Source organism: Malurus melanocephalus, unplaced genomic scaffold, assembly GCF_030028575.1.
Source record: "Malurus melanocephalus ecotype Western Australia unplaced genomic scaffold, MMel_1.1 scaffold_73, whole genome shotgun sequence".
NCBI classification, from domain to species: domain Eukaryota; kingdom Metazoa; phylum Chordata; class Aves; order Passeriformes; family Maluridae; genus Malurus; species Malurus melanocephalus.
Window position 1 is genome coordinate 736,138 of NW_026623305.1, and position 21,037 is coordinate 757,174.

Genomic DNA, 21,037 nt, shown 5'->3' on the forward strand with positions numbered 1-21,037 from the left:
CTTGGCTTAATGCTGGATGACATCAGGGAACATATGCCTGACATGGCACRACTGTGTTTGGCACTTCATCCTTTCCGTCCATCCGTGTACAAACAGTGCAGTGCTGGAGTAATGTGCACGGCACTGACAGCTCCACAGAGCACAGCTTCCTTTCTGCAGTGCCATCAACTTGCCTGGAGGTCACAGTGTACCAGCCTGGGCTTTTCATAGATGCAAGAGGGGAAAAAATAAAACTACATGCATAATTTTGGTGCTAATTTTAGTTGCCATAACTTTAAACTGCTGGCATGTCAAACAAGAAGCACATACCCCAAAGTCTGATGTGGTTTGTAGCTGGCTGCTAGTTTYGGGTGGGGAAGGGCTTAGAAGTGGGCAGTAAAAAGCTGGAGCATGGTGTACTTTACATCAGCAAGAGCTTATTATCCATTTCCAGTGCAGTGGTATAATATTTACTATGGCTTCCATAATTTCTCTGAGATAATCATAAATAATACTCTACCTTCAAATTCACAACTCTCTTGTATTTAACAATTAAAGAATTATTGCTYCTCTTATGCTTAGTAGTAAAACAAAGCCAATATTACAAGTACAGGACTCTGAGCATAAGYTTGCCTGGAAAAACCCAAGTCTCTCTTGGGAGCAGTATTACCTTTGGGTTGTTAGCCCTTACAGTACTCTGTGGGATTAAGGAGATTCCTGGACTTCTCCCCTCCAGGCATGACTGCAAAAGGTGTTGTCTCCTATTTCCTCTCTTTTCAATACCAAAGAATGGACTGGCTATRAACTTTGCCTTAGAATCAGTGGGGTGATGCCAGAAATCTCAGTTTCAATGGGGTTAGGATTTTGCTTATGACAATKGAAGTCTCAATATTTGAATTTTGGTGAATAGGATAGTAAGTAACCTTTTTATTAAAAGAAAATAATCCACAACCATAAAAGGCAATGTATGAAAGTGTGCCAAGCACAAACTTGAAGCTATAGGACTAGTGTGGATGCAAAGGCTTGATATGTCTAGACTGTTTATTTTCTTTAGTATGAATATTTAAAAGAAAAAGCATGAAATCTCAAAGTGTTCTATGATTCTGAATTTGTTATTTCTGTTAAAGGTGAATTAATTTTTAGTGGTGGTGTGGTCAAATATCTGCTGTGACTCATTGCCATATGATCCCAGTTCTGCAAATGCATGCTTGCATGTCAGTAAGTGTTATGCCAAAKGGAGAATTCTGTAAAATAATACTAAGCATCATCTCCCAGGGGTGTAAGTGGAGGAACAGCCACTGGCTCAGATGACCTTGAGCRTTTCACTTGCCCTCAGTGTCACAGATTCCTCCTTTGTAGCACAGAGATAGTGACAAAGGCTTTGTTTAGTGAGGCAATTTGCAATCAGCTAATGATGAGAGTTTCTGCTCACCTGGAAAACTTGAGCTGMTGGGACACATGTCACTTCTTCTGTGAGCAGCACTGTAGAAAGGGGCTTTTGAGTAGAGAAGGGAATATGTGAAAAACACTGTTGTTGCTAATGTGAAATTCCACACATCTGGCAGGGTTTTATTTGTGAACTCAGGGCAGTCACTGTGGAAACGAAGACTTCAAGCAGCTACTTGGTGTAGGAATTGCTCATGTCCCCTTTTCCAACCTTCTGTTGGTCTCACCAATGCTGCAGAGTGTGAATAAGGATGGCAAAATCTGAGCTGCCTTTATGGTCCWGCTCTGAAGTGCTGAGTGCCGTGGGTTTACAGAACAGACAGTCCCAGGAGATGGTGTGTAACAACCCCCACGGAGCTMAGGCTGTTCTGAGCTGCACTCTGCTGTGGACTGCTGGGGATGAATTCCTGCAAAGAGCTTCACTTCTGAATGACAACAAAATGGCACCAGCTGCAAACACTAGGTTAATGCAATAACTTCTGCTTTCCCATTCSTTTTTGTGCTCCATATTTGCCTTTTCATCCTCCGTCTTGCTTCTCAGGTGGARCAATGAGGTCAAGCCTGACCTTTGAAATAGGAGTTGGTTCTCCTAAAGCTTGAGCTGCATACAATACTGTCAAAATGGCACTGTCCACTGCAGTCATACCAGGTGAATTTATGGAGATTGGGCCCAGCTGCTTGACCCTTGTAGATCAGCACTATTACAGGCTCTACTAGTTTCACTACACTATCTGCAAATAAATATGGGATAGAAACCAGGCACACAGCATAGCTCTGAGTRTGAGGCAGCTGATAAAGAGAGTCCTGTCTGTAATTTTGTCAGCACTTTATTTAGAGTTGAGGAAGAGAGAGGAGTCACCCCTATGGAGATGGTAGTAAAATTAATAGCTGGGAGGCATTTTTCCTAAAGCTGATTGCAGTATTTCATGCCACTCAGCCTCTGATCATAGTGCTGTTGCTGTTCCATCTCCAGGCACTGCTGCCTGCCTGTGAGCCCCTCTGGAAGTGCTCTGTCCACTTCAGCTGTCATCATATTCACCCAAAAGATGTTCAGTGACAACCTGCAAGARCTGCTTCTGCAGGGTCACATTGTGGCCTTTTGGTGGAGGAAAAAGTGCCCTTTTCACTGAACTCTTGTTCATTGTGGCTCATTTGCTTTCTGATGCTCCTGCTGTGGTGACTCATCTGACCCTGGCCATCAACCCTGTGCTTTGTTTTGAAATGAAAACTCYGTAGTGGCGGAAGGACCTGCTGGATGTGTCAGTCAGTGGCAGCAAGAGGCTCTTTGTACAACTGCCTCAAGGAAAGAACTTTACAGAGCCCAGAAAACTTCATGGGGAGAGGGGGAGAGTGAAATCTGTTGGTTCGTTGTCACTTTTGGAGATGCCAAGGAAGCATAGGAGCCTGTGTGGGGCTGCCACCCCTGTGGAACATTTGGACACAGCACATCTCTTGTTGAAGTTCCCAAGAGCTCAGTATTGTGCACAATACCACCTTGGTAGGCCTGCCAGCTTGATTTAATGAGCTGCAATTATTTTAGAAGCTTGGCAAACAGATTGTTACTTATATAAGCAAATAATGCATTTGACCTACTTATTGTAGCTGTAAATAGAAGATAGGCATTGCTGTGGATYGGAAAAATGAAGAGTCTCATATCCCTGGATAAATTATTCAAGTCTTTGCATATAGTAATTGCTAGTGTTCTGGTCTGGTTGTTTGTGAACCAAAACAACAAATCAAGGGAGCAAATACAGACTGTTTTTTTAGATAAATAAAGTAGGTGAGTTAAACTTACTGTTTCATTTAGCATTTCTTCTTTCTCTAGCTTGATTTCCTTCTTTACCATTTCTCCAGTAAATAATTTCCGAGTCTACTATTTGGGTGTATGTCCTGGTTTTAGAAATCCCCCAGAGCCAGGAAGTCTTGCAGACATCTGCTTCATTCGGTGTTTGTGTGAGCACTGGGTTAGAAAGCCTGTGTGCTGTACCTTCTCCAAGAAGTTCATGAAAGTTCAGCAAATGATTTCGCAAATGGTTGCCCTCAGCTGTCACAGCCAGTAATCAATGCAGTGTTGTTCCTGTGAAGGCAGGAGCTGCATTCAGACTGGAGTGTGCCTCTGTTTCCAGGAGCAGCAGCAGATGATAGCGCAGGGCCTGCGGTGCCTTTGGGCTGCAGGGAACGCAGCAAGGAGAGGCTCACCCCTAAAGGATCACTGGCACCGGGGCTGCCCTCCACACACCGAGCTCATGTCACACAAGGGTCCAAGGTGTTGATGGCACTTAGCTCTTCACACACCCCAGAAGCTTCCCTTTCTGAACAGAGGGGAGATTTTTTCTTTCTGCAGGCCAWCAGAAATGCTGCTGTGTTTGCAGCCATCCCACGGCACATCCCGTGGAAACTCAGAGCAGATACAGAGCCTCACCATCGTCCATGGGATATTCAGGGAATAGCTACAGGGGAGCTGCAGAGAGGGAGAAAGGGCAGCTAGTGCAGGGTGACAGCTCCACGAGAATTGCACCACAGCAAAGACGCTGATTTGGGGGGTGGGGAAGGCTGATGTCACCCCTTGTTCTCTGCATTAAAGTTATAGGAATAGAGCAATASCACTTCGTTTACAGTAAACCAACAAACTCTTCACATTTCATTTTCACAATGACAGTCGAGATTCCATAAATGCTGCTATGAACCAGAAGGGCTTTACTGATCTGCTCTGTGGCTGTTTAATGTACTCTGCTGTAAACATATTTAACCTCTCAGTGCTCCAGCTCCACATAGGTTGCTGCGTAAGAGACACCAACAAACAATACACTTTGTGAATTAATGTCTGCATGCATGATTCAGTAGTTCTGTTTGCACTCTCTTCACTAATAATGCTTGTGATAGAGAAATTTCCATGCCAATTGTCTTTCTCTATCTAGAATTCCTTCAGAGTATAGAGAGTTACAGACATTTTTATTGTCACTGTAACACTGGTTGCAAAATCTGTTTTGCATATCACAGTCTTCAGAATGAACCASAACTTCAAAAATACTCATTGCATATGTGGGCAGCATGAGGATCTTTCCCCAGTAATCCTCCCACCTCTCTGTCCTCAGAGCCTCTTCCACTGGAACTGCTATAACTTTAATTCAAGTAATGCCAGAGAGCTGGTCCCTTGATGGTCATATTAGTTCAAGGATATTTTTCTAGATGGGTACCCAGAGAGTAACCTAAAAGAAGTTACTGAGAGATTTTCGTTTGCTTCCATTTGCACTCAGCACATCAGTTTCCCTGTAAAAGGAGGATGAATAGTCAAATTGACTATTCTTTCCTTAATTATCCAAAGCCTCGCTTTTTCTGCCTTTCCAGGCCTGTGCCAACTGACAATAACTTTTAGCCTCAGTGAATARCACAGAACAGCTTGATTGCAAATAATTTGTAATTATTTCTGAAATACCCTTTTTTTCTTTGCCTATTCAGTATTATCTGGAAAAATCAGGGACATCAATTCCTCTTTCTTTAAACAGACTAGGATGTGAAGTTCAAAATATAGGAGAGCACGAGGCTGGGCATTCAGGAGGAGACATTCACTTTATAATTTTTGTAAGTTTTTGAAGACCTTTKCACTGTAGGAAAGGGTAATAGGCCAGATGGATGTACAGATAAGGGAGAGCTGTGGAGGAGAAGACCTGGCAGTCAGCCTGCTCTGGGATGTGGCAATTTGGGTAGGAACCCTCTGCACCATGCTGATACTCCAAAGCTTTTGACATCTCSTGGCACCTCGGGGTCTGCCCTTGTTTGATGCTGCAGAGCAAAGGACTGGCTGCCCCTGCTGTCCTGGGAGAAGGCTCTGGCAGCWCTGGTGCCCTAGGCTGGCTTTTGTGGGCCCTGGGAAGGAATGGCAACCTTGGCATGTGCGGAGTGGAAGGGGCTGTGGTGTTGAGGCTGGGACTTCAGTTTTGTGGCCCAGACATGCAGCTCTGAGCTGAAGCTGGCAGAGGAATGTCTCCAACCATGGTGCCTGTCAACTGCAGTGGTTGTACTGCTGGAGTAATGCTGAATTTAACTGCAGGCCCCATTCTGCCCTCTATGGCACCAATGTTTAATTCTGGAGTACCACTCGTRAAGCCACTAGCTCTCCACCACTTTGAATTAGAGCACAAATCAATCATTTTAAAAGCCAAAAGAAGTTGTAGCCAAAATAAAGGGACCTGAATGCTTTTGAGGAAGTCTCCTTAATCATAGCTTTGAGACATACAAGTAGCACATCAGTATTATTTTATGACACTGACTTTTAGTCTTTTCATTTTCAGTATAGTTTTGTCCTCTTTAAATGCCCAAATAATTTCCAGTAAGAGCTAATACATTCAGGAGAGGGAAGAAATATGTACTGCTTGAAACCATTGTGCCGAAACCATCTATTRCCAGTTTGAATTAATCAAATGGTTCTTTTATTCCTCCCATGTGCTTCCCCTCTTATAGAGCATTTTTTAGGAAAGAAGGAGGAAACCTGTAGGGAAAGCCCTTGTGCCCATGAGGACAGTGGTATTTTGAGAGCCAGGCTTTTTTTTTTTTTTTTTTTGAGAGAAATATATTCTCTGATGTTAATTCCACCTATTGGTGATATTTCAATAATCATTTGCTAAGATGCATCTTTTTGTGTAAATTTTATGGCTATCCACAATGTAGGAACATTTGTCTCCAAATACTTCGTGGAGAAGAAAAGATGTGTGTTCAACACTGAATGTCTCCAATAACAGCATTTAATTTGTTTTTGTTTTCTACTGTTGCTTTCCAATGATTGGAAGCCCTGTGCAAGTTTTAATATAAACAAATAAATGTGTAAAAAACCTCAGAGCCTAACCTGGGAAAAAAAGAAATATTGAAAGGTGGCATTAAGGGATCAAATGATAAGTGAGGCCCTGTGGCCTGTGAAAAGAGATGAATTAAACTCAGGTCTCCTGAGTGCCAATCTTTTGCACAGTTCAGAGGACTGTGCCTTTTAAAATTCAGTTTCACTAAGAATATTCAAACTTCATCTACAGAGATAATGAAATCTAACTCAATATAAGCACCAGTGCACAAATGCACTTAAGACCATGGGCRGCTCTGAGTAACCCCACTGGCTTTAATGAAATGAACTGCTTGTTCATAGTCTTGAACTTGCACATATATGTGTAGGCTCTGTACTACCCTAGAGCTGGATGTTCTCTTCTGAATTATGTGATGCAAATCAGAATCTGTGCATCTGTGACTCAGTATCCAGCACATTCAGGGTTTAATTAAAGAAATTMTATTTCCTTTCACTTCTGGAGGCTCTTTATGGTAGAGGTACCCCTCACAATAAAGCAAGATTCATTCCTTCTGCTTTTAAAGTCRCATTTTTAAGAAGTTTAAAAAAGTTTAGGCCCCAAATCTATCCTTCATTGAATCCTATAGCCTATCATAGAAATTGAAAGAGAGGAATTKTCATGTTACATGTGGGTTTATTCTGTTTGTTACAGTGAACAGCACAATCCACTGGATTGGTCTGTGAAATGCAAAAGCTGGAAAATACCTAAAGGACAATATAAAATGACAAAACTAATTTTAATTTTTAAATGGTTTCATTCATTCCTTATACAGTGAGCAAATAATAAACAACAATCTGACAGCACATTTTTATATTTCAGTCTCTCCTTAAAGAAGAAAAAATGCTTCAGAAGGATAATACTAGAAGCATTCTGTATTTCCAAAATTAAGTATGAAAGGCAGATTATCTGGGCATGTCTGAAAGCTATGCATAACCTTTGCGCTACAAATATCTCATTTCAAAAATGTCATATTCTCCTTATTCAGTAGGACTTCCACAGGGCTATTTTAAGTACTGTGCTTCTTGCTTCAAGATGAGAACTGGAATTCCTAGAGTTGCATTTCTTGTTTCCCTTAAAGGTTGTTAGAGCCAGATAATTGCTTGGAAGGAGTGCTCTACTAAACACAGGGAGTTCCTGCCCAAGCAGCGGGAGCTCTGTGAGATTCACTTTTGTTTGCAAGGTTCATTGTGCCTCCAGTTTATCAGCTGTGATAGTTTGGGTGGCTCTGATGCAAACAAGGAGGTGCCAGCCCAACACTCCAAGCTCCCGCAGCCAGGGCATAGGACAGAGGATCATGGAGAAAGGGCTGGGCATCATCCCCTGAGCTCCTCCCATGTGCTCAAACTCCTCCCAGGCCTGGTGCTCTCTTGTGTTTGTGTGAGTCTGTAATAGAAGCMCTCAYGAGAGGTTTSTGATGCAYTTTGAGATGGGTGTTTAAGGGAAGTTGCACCTGGCAGGGAAAGAAACAGTTCTCACTTTCATTTCTTCCACTTAGCTTTGGATCTCTGTGTTCTGATGTACAAGTGGTAGAGTCTCAACACAAGTTACTGGCAACAGTTTCATCAAGGACACAGTAATTCATGTTGAAAAGCACTTAATTACTCCATGTTTAGAGCAGTCAACACGGCTGTATGTGTATCACCAATATGCCAGCGTGGTTTGCTTTTCATGGAAGTTTATGTTCCCAGCAGGCACYGAATGCTTTTTCTGCCTGATAAATGTCAAGTACTTTAAGCAATCTTGCCTGTTCCTCTCTGGAGACTGCCAAATAATCTCCTTTCAYTGGGTATGGGATCTTGCCAGGGCTTCTGCATTCATGCACATCTATCCCTGCCAAAAGTTGGCAACACAGGAAGWGCACAAACACTCCCTGCTCCTTTCATCAGCTTTGTTCAGCTGCAGGATTCCTGTTTCTTTTCTCTGTTGTTCTGGGTTGGAGCAGTTCATGGTCCATATTCCATTAACAGGTGTGCTGTAGAGTTCAGCCCTTGCCATGGAGCTGTGCTTCAGAGTAGAAACTTTTATAAAATAAATATGTCTTGTGTGATAGCCTTCTTAAACCTAATTCAGATTGCTGTCCTYCTGAAGCTGTGGGAGTTCCCAATAGGTGTGAACAGCTCCTTTGTTTCCAGAGATGATATAAAGGTTCCTTTGTTGTTTATTCATTTACCTGTGTATTTTCTCTAGGAAGTCTTATAACAGAAAATGTCCATGCTCTGTGCAGCATATAGAAGGTACTTTTTTACCTTTTAATGTATATATAATATTTAAACTAATATTAATTTAAACTTAAAATAATTTAAATTTTAAAAAAATTAAATTATTTAGTTTAAATTTTTTAGTTTGAAAAGTCCACTTTGTCAAGAAAGGAAAAAGATCTCTGTAACTCACCACATCCTGGAAATAGAAGGTTTAGTAAAATGAACTGGGGAAAATGAAAAATGCTTATATAGAAGATGGAAAGTAAACCACTTTGTCATATTTTACTCTGTCTCATACAGCGAGACTGGGTCATTTGACCTTTGTGTTGATAATGTCACCAATACATTCTAGGCCAATACCACATATCATGCAATGGCAGATGAGGCTCTGTGTGTCACTGTGGTACATAATTTCAACCCATGCAAAAATACAAGACTAAATTGCAGAATGTCAATYGCTTTGCCTTGACATTTCTCATTTCCTCGTTTGTAATGTTATAACCTGCTGATGTTGTACATGGGAATTCCAACACCTAAGGATGGGTTTAGACCATGTAGCAGAACTTCTTCATTTGGATAAAAATTGTGAAAATGGAATGAAGGAAGAGAAGAATGTGCTTTTTCTAGGTTTTGCRACCACTTCTGCCTATTTTTAGATAAAAATGACAGTTACCATTAGTCTTGAATGAGCACAGCACAAGAGCAACTCAGCTTTTAATTATTTTGTCCATCGTTAACACCCATCCAGATAAAGATATCAAAGAGTGGGATTGTGGCTGTAAGACAGAGCACATTCTCAGTGTGACACCTGTGGCACAGAAGATGTAAAAGGCAGCACTGGGAGCAGGGACYTGGGGAAGCAGAGGAGCAGGAACTGTTTCTTTCTCAGGTATCTATTAGAGATGGCAGCAAGATGCACAGGGAACTGAAGACTGTGAGTCGCCTCTGTGTACAAAACATGWGATTTTCAAATGCAGCTAAAGTAGAGTTCAGGTCATGTACAATATGTTCACAAATGATCAGGCAGTTTGTGCCAGTTTCATTGACTGTCTCTTCATTTTAATGACAGCAATCTGAATAAGATTGCTTCTGACAGGGTTGTAAATCAGATTAACAGAGGTTGGAGAGAGGACTGAGATCAAGTTTATGCTAGTAAAATATATACAAACATAATATACAAATAAGAGACTAGGCAGAAATGAAATTATTTAGCTGGAAGCASACGAGAAAAATCTGCTAGTATTGTCAAATACATCACAAGTAATATTTTCTGCAAAGCCCAAATGATTCTGGTAGCCTACATCTTATTCCCAAAAGTCTAGCCTAATACATTCAAGAAAATTAATTTGGGTTAATTAAAAAGACAAATTTAAAATGCATTAGGATATATCCACACAGTAAAAAACTATCAAGCTACCAAACACTCTTATCTGTGGTAGCTTTTGCATGTCCCTAGCCTGCTGCAAAGTGGAACACATTAATTGGAACCATCATGAAAGTATAATATAATTTTTTGAGTCTTTTTGTTCTTTTAATTCTGGCAGAGTTCTTTTGCTTTTTGAATTGTTGTACCTTAGTTATGTATTAAGCTTAAACAAATGCTGCTGACAAAGAGTGGTCTCATTACTTCATATATGTACACATTCAAAGCTCCCTATTCCTGAACAAAACTTGTTTATCKTTTGCCTTTACTGCTATGCCTTGTGGGAATTGAACAGAAGTTATTTAGCAGATCAAAGCAGAAGTGTGACAAAGTGGTAACACTGTTTGAATCCTCCTCTGATAGTGACCAAATCACGTTAGTAAGATGCTTTATGCAGGAGTTTTCCAGCTCTGAGCCAGCATCCTCCCCRACTCAAAATGCTTTGAGCTGGCAGAGCACTGCTGGCCTTAGGAATATGTTGAAGACTGCATGTTTAAGGGGTTTCAACTCCATGAGCGCTGCCTTCCTGGTTMAGCGACAGATGTTTGCTGGTTGTTTGCTGATGGGTCAGCAGAAGGTGTCTGGGAATTTCTCTGAGCATTAGTTCAGTTGGCAGATATGCAGTAGTGATTTCTGAAAAGCAACCAATGTGTTTGCTTCAACTGGGAAACTTACTAGTGAGGTACCAATTACCTTCTAGAAATATAAGCTAGGTTTAGTGTWTGTCATAAATTTTGTTTCTGAACAAGTTTGTTGAGTCTGCTTACAATAAAAACTGACTTTACTTAAACATTTAATGAGGCATTTTATTAACCCTAACATTTAATGAGATGTTTTATTAGCTCTTTATGCAAAATGAASAAAATGCAATTTGCATTAGTTTCTTTATTGTATAATTCATAATGMATAATTTCCAAGAAACCCTTGACCTCTCATTTCAAATGAATTTCATCACAATGTTTTGATTTATAATTTCAAAGACTAAGTTTCTATAAAAAACCTGCATGGAAAGGATCTAAATCCATGAGATACTTTGTTATTCTTTGATTTTATAGAAATCTCATTAACAATAGAATAGAGTCCAGATAAATCACTMGGATTCTCTCAATAGCAGATTTTACACTTTGTATATGAGTATTTTCTTTCTCAGTTAATGCTGAGACAATTGGTGTGCTTTATGCAAGAAGTTACTATAAATGAAAAGGTCTTCATTCATCCCTTTGTCACTGCAGAGTTACATCACCGTCATTCCTGTATGACTGTCCAGGATCTTAACTGTTCTCTTGGAGCCAAAGAGAGCTCATTTTGATACTTAGTGCTCTGTCTTTGGCAACTCTTTGGGTCTTTAAAATCCCACAGTGATATTTGAAAAGCATAATATTTAAAAATGGAAAGTCCCCTGTCCCAAAGAGTTTGGGAAAGAACAGATGTCTCGGGGGAAGGGAAGTGCTCACTGGTTACTTAATACTGGAGTGTCAGAGCAYTCTGGGGGAAGTCTAGGAGTGTTTTGAGTAGAGAGTTATTTTTATAGTGTTCTATTGATGTAATACCAGAGAAAACCAGCAACAAGCTGGTCCCAGAAAATACATTCCAGAATTATGACACTGTAACAGAGATCCTGTTGTTGACAAAGTGTGTTACAGGCATCTGACTAGTTTATGTTTTGTTCTGTTTTCAGTGTCAGCCAAACCAAGACCTCACAGTGATGAGTACACAAAGAAGATTCCACCTCCTAAGCCGAAACGGAACCCAAACACTCAGCTAAGCACATCCTTTGATGAAACATATATCAAAAAGCATGGCCCTATGAAGACAACACTCACTAGGGATGCCTCGCTATCGCAGGTCAGCAGTCCTGCTCCAGACACAGAGGAAGAAGAGCCTGTTTATATTGAAATGGTTGGGAATATTCTCAGAGACTTCAAAAAAGATGAGGATGACCAAAGCGAAGCAGTCTATGAGGAGATGAAATACCCTATATTTGATGACGTAGGCCAAGATTCAAAGTGTCAATGTGAATATGACCATCACACTTGTTCTTCTCAGTGTGCTACTCCCACAGTGCCTGACCTAGATTTCACCAAGTCTTCAGTGCCATCTACTCCCAAGGGCTTGCTTTGTGATATACCCCCGCCATTTCCAAACCTGCTTTCTCACAGACCTCCACTGCTGGTCTTCCCACCAGCACCAGTGCAGTGCTCCCCGAATTCTGACGAGTCTCCTCTCACTCCACTAGAGGTCACAAAGCTTCCCGTTTTAGAAAATGTGTCTTACATCAAACAGCAAGCTGGAGCTTCTCCATCTTCCCTGCCTCCTCATACCCCAGGCCATCAAAAACTGGAGAAAGACCAGACAGTATCTCATGGAACTAGCACYCCTGGGCACACCTCCTCACCTCCTCATCCTTCTACCTTGTACAGAACGCAGTCTCCACATGGGTATCCTAAAAGTCACTCTGCCTCACCTTCTCCCGTCAGTATGGGTAGGTCTCTTACCCCCTTAAGCCTCAAAAGACCTCCACCTTATGACTCTGTACATTCAGGAAGTCTCTCAAGAAGCTCTCCATCAGTGCCTCATTCTACAGCCAGAAACACATTGCAAGAAGGAGGAAAGATGGTCAGTGTCTCAGTCAGCACCTACGGGTCATCATCTCAAAGCAGTTCCCGTTCTCGGACGCCCACCAGTCCTCTGGAGGAACTAACCAGCCTCTTCACCTCAGGACGAAGTCTCTTGAGGAAGTCCTCCAGTGGCAGAAGATCTAAGGAACCTGCAGAAAGTAAGTCCTCAATGTAATTTTTCCCTGTTTTTCTCTGTAGAATAATACCTGACATAAAATACCTGTAAATAATATATATTATTAATATAATTATACCTGTAAATAATATATAAATTATAATACCATAAAACATAGACATAAAATACCTGTATTTTACTAGATCAAGTGCTTGCAAAAATTAAATATCTCAGAAGTCTGAATTCCTTACATAAATTTTGTGTAACTAAAAGAAAACGATTGCTGAAATCATTTCAGTCTTAATCTTTATTATATTTTCAAGCTTTTTAAGTAAGAATGCTGCACTGTAGAGTACAATTCATGGCTTCATCTTGCAAAAAGATGAAGTTTTCATTAATTTTTCCATGACTGTAGAGATTCCGTGTGAGTTCAGATCTTCCCAGCATGTCACATCCTTCCTTTCTTGATGGATGTTAAGACAGTTTTAGCTGCTTGTAGCAGAATAACCACACAGTTGCTGTTGAGGAGTATTTGCTAAGATCCACTGATCTCCCTTAACTTGGCCAGCAGTCCTAGAAAATATTATGGCAACCAGAGGTACCAGCCTAACCTTGGTTAAGCCTTGGTCAAAGGTTAAGGTCGATGATCTTGGAGGTCTTTTCCAACCCAAATGATTCTGTGATTTGCTGTAAACCATGCCTCTCCTGCTGTGCCATGGATTTTCCTTTCAKCTGGATTGGTGTGACTGGTTGGGAGGCTGTGCTGTGAATTGATCTAAAAACCAACATGACCAATGCACATAACCTATAAACCTGCACAGGAAGGAAAGCACAGAAGAAGGCTGTGAAGGCAAACCTTAAGCCAATATTGATTTGTCATATGCTGTGTCATAAAATTGATGTTCCATATGCATTCAGTATATATGTTTGTACACCATGTACACGATGTACTTCTGAGCTGGTGAAATATGGAAAGTCCTATAATCAACAGGAGTCACATGTGTGAAAGCAGAACCTGGCACCAGTATTTCTGTTGCAAAAGTGTTCCTGTTCAGYGGGTGTCCTGCAGTGGAAGGTCATTCTAACACCTCCTGTCACAGTGCAAAGCAGACTTGGGATGCCTTCTCCTCCATTTCAGTAAAATCTGTTTATGACTGAATTCTTGACACCTGCCTAATGGAAAAGCTGTCTTTGGAGAGCAGCTGATCTCATGTTTGTGTAGGTACTGAATTATGGCTATTGACAGCTCTAACTTATTCAGTATGGTATGATAAGCTGTGCTGATTTATACCTGATAAAGGAAACTGTTCTGGTTTCCAGGATACCGTATCAGCACTGAAGAGAAGTGAATTCTGCACTGCGTTTCTGGTTGTGCTTGTGCCACTCTGTTTTGTCACTCATTGCAGTGTGGCACTTCGGGACGTGCTCACCAGGACATCCCCTCAGGGTTTCCGTGGGCAGAATTGTCTGCCTCACACTCTGCAGCTGAGTGAGGACATGCCTGTGTGTAAGAATGGAGAAGCTTGGTGGCAATGAGTTGGGTTGGCATAAAACACCTCCCTCCTGACTCATGRACCCCACTTCTCCAGCCTYGGTATTATTCTTATTTATCCCTGCACATATTAGGAATAAYRACTCTGCAGTCAGAAGGTGGAGGTGAGAATAGAATTAGTGAAATACTGAGAGTACTAGTTATTGCAGCAGTTTGCTTAATTTGCTTTTAGTATTTTCATAGCCTGCAGTCATTAATCCTGTTTTATGAAAGTCTCAGCTCCATGATTCATTAGGGTTTCATTAAKTGATTGCAGTAGTAAAATACAGTAACACCGGATTTGTGTGCTGGATGGAAGCAAGTTTATATCTAAAAGGCAAGATGATTTTTGTAATTGTGGACAATTATGAGGGATGTGATGTGACATTTACAAATAATTTCACTGCAGTGCTAGGGAGATTTTGSCAGATAATACTGAACATTATTAAACACGCTTCTTATTCATAAGTGAGCAGAAATCCCCTGTAAACCCCATGATACACCAGATCTACCCAGTGAAGTTTGTATGCTCACCWGTGTAACCAGGTTTGGAACCTGAAGAAATTCCTGAAACTTCTTGAATATTGCAATCCTGGGAAATTTCAGCATATCTGTGCTGCTGTCTCTTACCTGTCCCCAGAACACATTTTTTGTATTCTACTTGACTGAACTTGAATGCAAACCTTTCAAGGGAGTTTTCACTGATAAATTTAAACTGAATCTTGCCCTGCAGATCTGTACCAAGAACAGCTTTTTTTGACCTCTGAAGGAGAGCTCTCTTTGCTCCTTAGGAAGTAGAAATGTGCTCCTTATTTGCCACAAACAGTAACAAGAGAGATATGAAATTGAAATTGTGTTTATTTACTTTAAGAAAAACACATTCATGTTATAAATAAACGCCAGTGGTGAAAAGACCCTGAAGTGCAGCTGTGTTGAGTAAATGAACAGACTGCCCATCTAATCYGATTGTAATTTGTCTGGTATTTACAGTAGGACTTAATCCTGTGGGATTACTGCCCTGAGCAAGAACCAGGTTCATGTTCAGATATTACAGAGGTAGAAGACACTCTAGAAGATTTATAGAAAACATATTGGTCTGACATTTTATGTCTTGCAATTCTACATTGAAATGGTCCTCCATAAAGAATSTAAATTGGGAAATTTGAACATGGCTTTTGACCAGACTGCCACATTTACACGTCATGATTTACATGGGGACAGACAGGGAAGGCTGGGCTGCTCATCTGATGTGTTAAAGAAACTGTGCTCCTACAAACCACCCTGGAAGCCTAAGGCACTCACACTGTTCTGGGCTGGTCATTTGAAGCAGTGGAAGAGCAAATGCAGACTGAAACTAACTGGGAATGCCATGTCAATGTAATTTGTTCTCAGCATACAGAAAGATTTCCAGAATTTAGAGGATTATAAACACAAAAGAAAAAAAGGAAGTATATGACTCTTAAAAAGTCATGCTAGGAAATTAAGAATATTTGCTCCTAAAATATAAAACTATTCTGAGTACATCTCAAGCAACTTTCTCATTGAATCCTCCAAGACTCTGCCCCCTGTGGCTTTTCTGAAGTTCTCGCTACCATATGCTAGTATGAAAAAAAACCCACAATATGAAATTTTTATGTTCAGCTGAGTCTATTTGAAAAATACTTCAGCAGTTACAGAGATAATTGTCTCATCATTATGGTTACTGCAACTGACTTGGTGGAAATTCGGCATCAAAGTTCAAACTCCAAMTGTATTTGCTGGTTTTTAATTTGTGGCATTTTTGAGTGGGTTCTTTTTGGAGGAGGCAAGACTGCACAAAAATTATTTCCAGTCAAAAGCTTTAGTACACAAGCAAAGCTGCCCTTTTAGCCTTTCTGCATTATTTTCTTCATTTTTCTGCCATTTTTCCATTTTTATTCCACTCCTTTTTATTTCTTTAGGGTTCATTTGCATTATTGAGAAATTTGGATAAATCAGTGATAGTAAGCAGTCTGTCACCTCACACATTTTCTGAGGATATGAGCTTCCATTGAATCTCCAGAAATTGTTGAACACACTCAGCATCCAGTGGTTGCAGCTGTGATGTGCAAATCTGGATTTTATAAGCAGCACACTTACTGTCTTGTGTTCTAAAACACCTCTTGTATGTTGTTAACATCTTAAATATGCATTAGAGCACAATTATGAAAGTGGGGGGAAAAGAACAAAGAAAAGTAAATTGTACAGCCAAATAAAAAATTTAAAAATTGGTGAAACAGGATACAAAAAAAAAGGCAGAATGATGAAGCGAGCCCTACAGAAAAACAAAGAAAGGTATAGAACATGAAAAATGTGAAGGAGTGGAAAAGGTAGATATTATTAGTCACCACTGACTGTTCCTTAACCCTTCAGGTTTTTTTGTGGGATTAACCAATATGGCAGTGTGCCCTAGCACTTGGCAGACCCCTGTGAAATACAGTGTCAGTCCTCAGAGGTTAGAGAGAAACTGAAGGGTACCAACCCTGCCAGGTGTCCTTGGGCTGCTGCACTGTGCCCCTTCTGGTGCAGCTGGAAGGTGTTTACAGGCACTCAACGTGGAACCACGCAGTCCCTTTGTTGTCACTGTGCACGGAGTGTCTGTGCCACCTCTGTCCTTCAGAAAAGAGGGATTTATGGAYRGAGAGGAAGGGAATGRYCTTATTTTCCTGGAGCTGTATTTGCTGCTTCTGTCTTTCCTGCGCCATAAAAACCCGCTGTACTCCATGGGAAACTAGCACTGGAGTCATGTGCCTGGAGGCAAACCCACATCCTACAGAGCAGAACAGAGGCTGCTGTGCTTCTGCACTGCGCTGCCTTTCAGGCTGTGTGTGGCTCCAAGGCTTCCTTTGTGAGATGGTCCTGTAAATCCTTGTCAGTACCAGCCTTTCTTTCTGTRTATTGATTGTTTCCATTTGTTAAGGCTTCCGTTTCCTCACAGTTTCCTGGGAACTTCATGCCAGTTTCGAGTGATTATTGCAAACACTCACCCTTAAGGAGCAGCACAAGAGAGCAGTGACCTCAGCTGTGTGCCCTGACTCTGGATGAGCACAAGGTGTGAGATCAGAACAACTGATGCACGGTAGCTCAGAATTATTTTCCTGAGCTGCTCTGCAGGGTTTCAGGGCTGCTTTGGCTTTTGCCTGCACAAAGCTTCACTCTTCAGCTTCTAGGCACATATAGGGAGGAAATCTGTGGTTGTGCTGCTTTGAAAAATCAGTTATAGTGATTGAAAATTGGGATAATTATTGACATTTCCTGTTCCTGGCTGGTATCCACTAAATAAAGAATCTAAACCTATCAAATAGTGTGAGGAGAGGAGGGGCGCTAAAGTAGCTAACTTGTTAAAAAGGAGCTCAGGCTGCTGATATGTAGAGTAGATTTTTTTTTTTTTCCTCTTTTTTTTTTCTGTTGCTGCTTTCCCGGAAGCTAGAGAAGTATAGGATGTCCCATTCCTGGCACTGTTAAAGGCCGTATTGGATGGGGCCCTGATCTGGTGAATGACATCCCTGCCYATGKCAGGCAGGTTGAAGCCAGATGTTCTTTAAGCTCCCCTCTAACCCAGACCATTCTATGTTTCTCAATCATCTTTGAGTTCCTTACTAGATAGAACAGTGTCATGGAGAAGAGAGTATGGGAGATGCACCAAGTGAAAATTCACCCCACATGGGCCTGTTTAACCTCTATCTTCATGCTTTAAGCTCAGAATGAGGGACACATGGCAGGAGTTCAGTTTATGTGTTTCTAAGAGTTAAGATGAGAAATGTTGGCCTAAGGAGGGTGGGATTGGGATGCCATTGTGTGGATRCCTTCTCATTTGTGTACCTGCTCAGCCTCTGGTATCCTAAAGAGGGAAGGCTTACCTGCAAAGTGAGGCTAGACGTAGAAACCATGAATGATGCTTCATTACTTCCATTGCTCAGCTACTGCACAGTTGAGTCGACATTAGAGACTGAAATTTGAATATCTCTGACCTCTAGGTTAATATTTTTTCCATACTTTTATTTAAAGGGATGTCAGCCTAATTCTCTGTCACTTTTCCACATTATGGCAATCGATTCTATGCAATATGATGTTATATTCAGTCAAATGAGACAGCAACAGCTTTTCAGAAATAATACCACATAACTGAAGTTATTCCTGAACCTTTGCCCAGAGGTGTAGTGGCTTCTTCATCAGTGGAGAAGCACCCATTTCCCTAAAAGTAAGATTTTGTAATCTGATGAGCCATGATATGTGTGGGATTAAATGAGGTGATSAAAACCTCAGTCGCATCTCATTTGACAGTCCTGAAAGCAGGTCTGRAAGCAAACACTGAGTGGGAGCAGGGGAAAGTGACAGAGGAAAAGGTAAAGAGAACACGAGCTTCGAAGAGAATGGCACTCATTCACCCCTGGAAGGACATGATCTTGCAAGAGTTAATTCCATTTAGTTGAACCCCAAGAGGGCTACGTTGCTGCATCTGTTCTGATCTACCAAGCTATCAGCAAGCCAAAGAGTTGCAGTATCAGAAATACTTTCTTGAGGTGCTCACTTGTGAGTACATATTTGGGGCAAGAGTTGTGAACACCTGCAACCACAAAGATCATGATCTGCCCAGCCTGCCAATGTCACTTGGGTCTCTACAGCTCTGTCCTTCCCTAAGGGACAAATCTGTTGGGGACAGTACTGAAAATGCCTGAAGTGTGCACATGGGGACGACCACATGTGGTCAGCATMCTTCAGGAGACAAATCTCTGGGGAAAAATAAGATTCACTTTGCAGTTCAGTGGTATTCAGTGCTGCTTCAGCCTGCTGTTGCCCTTCCCCAGTAACCCTTAGATCCCCAGCAAAAGAAAGACTGGACTAAGTATTTTGGTCTGGATCATCTAGTCCGGCCAGCTGGAGACTCTTGTTGAAGCTGAAACACATTCCCCAATTAGAAATCACAGACCAGAATCTGAAAAAAAAATCATAATGTGTCAGTAAGGTCTTTCAGCTAAGCCCAAAAAAGACAGGAAAAGGATATTTCATCTGGGTGAAATGGGAAGTTAAGGGGAAGGCGCGAGCTGCAAAGCAAAGGTACAAGGAGGAAATGTTTGGAAGCATGCCCAGCAGCCCTGTGGCACCTTGCACATACCTGGGTATAATTCCGTGCCACAGCTACACCATCACTGCCCCATTTTGCATTGCACACCAGTTATTCCATTCTGTCTTGGCACCAAGGGTAATGTCAGGTTTAAGAACTTGTTTCCAATAGGGAAATCAATGGACACCTGTTCCTTGATTGAACTGCACTCTGTSTGTTTATTGTCTTGCTGCTTGCACACAAAAGTCGGTATGGCCATTTTAAGGGCATTTAGTCATTCAAGTCACTGATGGTGGGATGTTCCTCCATGTTTAGGATGAAGGAAGTCTTTGTTAGATGCAGTTATTRAAACAGAAAACAAGCATTTTGAGAGGATATGCAATACTTTTGCTAATTGGTACCATGGCATTGTCTCCTCTTCTAATTCAGCAATTTAGGCTCATCAGGAAATCAGGCCCTCCTGGGATTCTGAGGGTATGCAGAAGCATTCAAGAAGACATAATTTCATAAATAATTGCTCAGGTTTTTCTGGAAACAGCTGCTGTCTCTGATTGATGTACACAGATTTATTTATTCCTTCTGTTTATATTACTTGACTGCTTGATAAAATTTCTTTTTCTGAAGAAKAAATAAACTCATAAGGGATAAAAAAAGGAGATTCTCTGTTATTGTTCAAGAAAAAGATGGTTTCAGGTAAAGAAATAAGAAAAACATATTCTCTTTAGGTTTAATGTACAGTAAGACATGAGATGTCTGAAAGTTGTTAAAAATAGAGGATGAAAAATGCCTTAAATTCACTTACTAGCACCCATTTCACTCTGTTGTAAATAAGCAAAGTAACATGCTGCACTTAAGGACGTGGATAATGATAATGGGTTCTCAGTTTTAAGTGCCATTGATTTTCCCCAGTCCCCTGAACAGAGCTTTCTAAGCCAGGGAAATATCTTGACCTTTAGACCAAATCCTCAGCACTTATAAATCACAGCTTTYTATTTGAAATCGGGAGAGGTACTCCAGTTTATACCATCTGCTTCTCTGGCTTCAAGAAAATAAATGTGTCCTTTGTGACTAGAACAGCTTGTATTCAAAATGGTGCAGTGATACAGCAGGACGCTGAATTGGAGAGTTTATTGCCTTTCTGATTCAAGCAAGACCACACAATTTATGAGCAATTTATGGGTGCTCAGTCTTAATGGCAAGAAATGCTTAATCTGGTGGTGTTTTCCATAAGCATATATTGACTTCAACAAAACAGCTAAATACATTTCCTTAAGATTTCCCACTGTGGTTTTTTTAGGGGGTGTGGTGTCAGTGTAGGATATCAGCTCCTGTTGTGAGAAAACTAAGAAATAAAAAAGAGGGTAGGGATGGAACTACTCTGATCTAATAGAATGGTGCAGGGTTATTTATGTAACCTTCACTCAGGAAGTTGGCRCAGACACATCGGATGAAGCCGGCCGGGCTGGCAGTGCCAGTGGCTTGAGAGGACAAGCTGCCAGCTCTTTCAGAACTTTTCTTTATAACCAAGCACTGGACCTGGAAATACATATTTTTTTCTGTATTAAGAATCAGATTTTCTTTGAACTAGGATTCAAGAGCATTTTCATTTGCTAAGCCCTAAGAGTAAAACTAGTGATTATTATTTGGAAGGCCTGTGTTTGTTGTAAAGCACAGTGTTCATAAGGCACTTTGAACCCAATTTGACATTTTCCACAGGTATGTGCATAGAGACAGCATTTAAGATTCTTTGCTTAAACAACATCACAGTGAAGGCGATCACAGTGTTGTTTCAAGCAAATAATCAAAATC

The 21,037-nt window shown here is 41.0% G+C and overlaps 1 protein-coding gene across 1 annotated transcript in view; it reads left to right on the forward strand.

Annotated features, from left to right (window-relative positions):
• Positions 1–21,037, forward strand: part of NYAP2 (neuronal tyrosine-phosphorylated phosphoinositide-3-kinase adaptor 2) — a 98,527-nt gene that overhangs the window by 32,752 nt on the left and 44,738 nt on the right. The window contains exon 3 of the mRNA XM_057366878.1: positions 11,560–12,657. Within this exon, the coding sequence (XP_057222861.1) occupies positions 11,560–12,657 (1,098 nt within the window). The remainder of the gene's footprint in view (positions 1–11,559; positions 12,658–21,037) is intronic.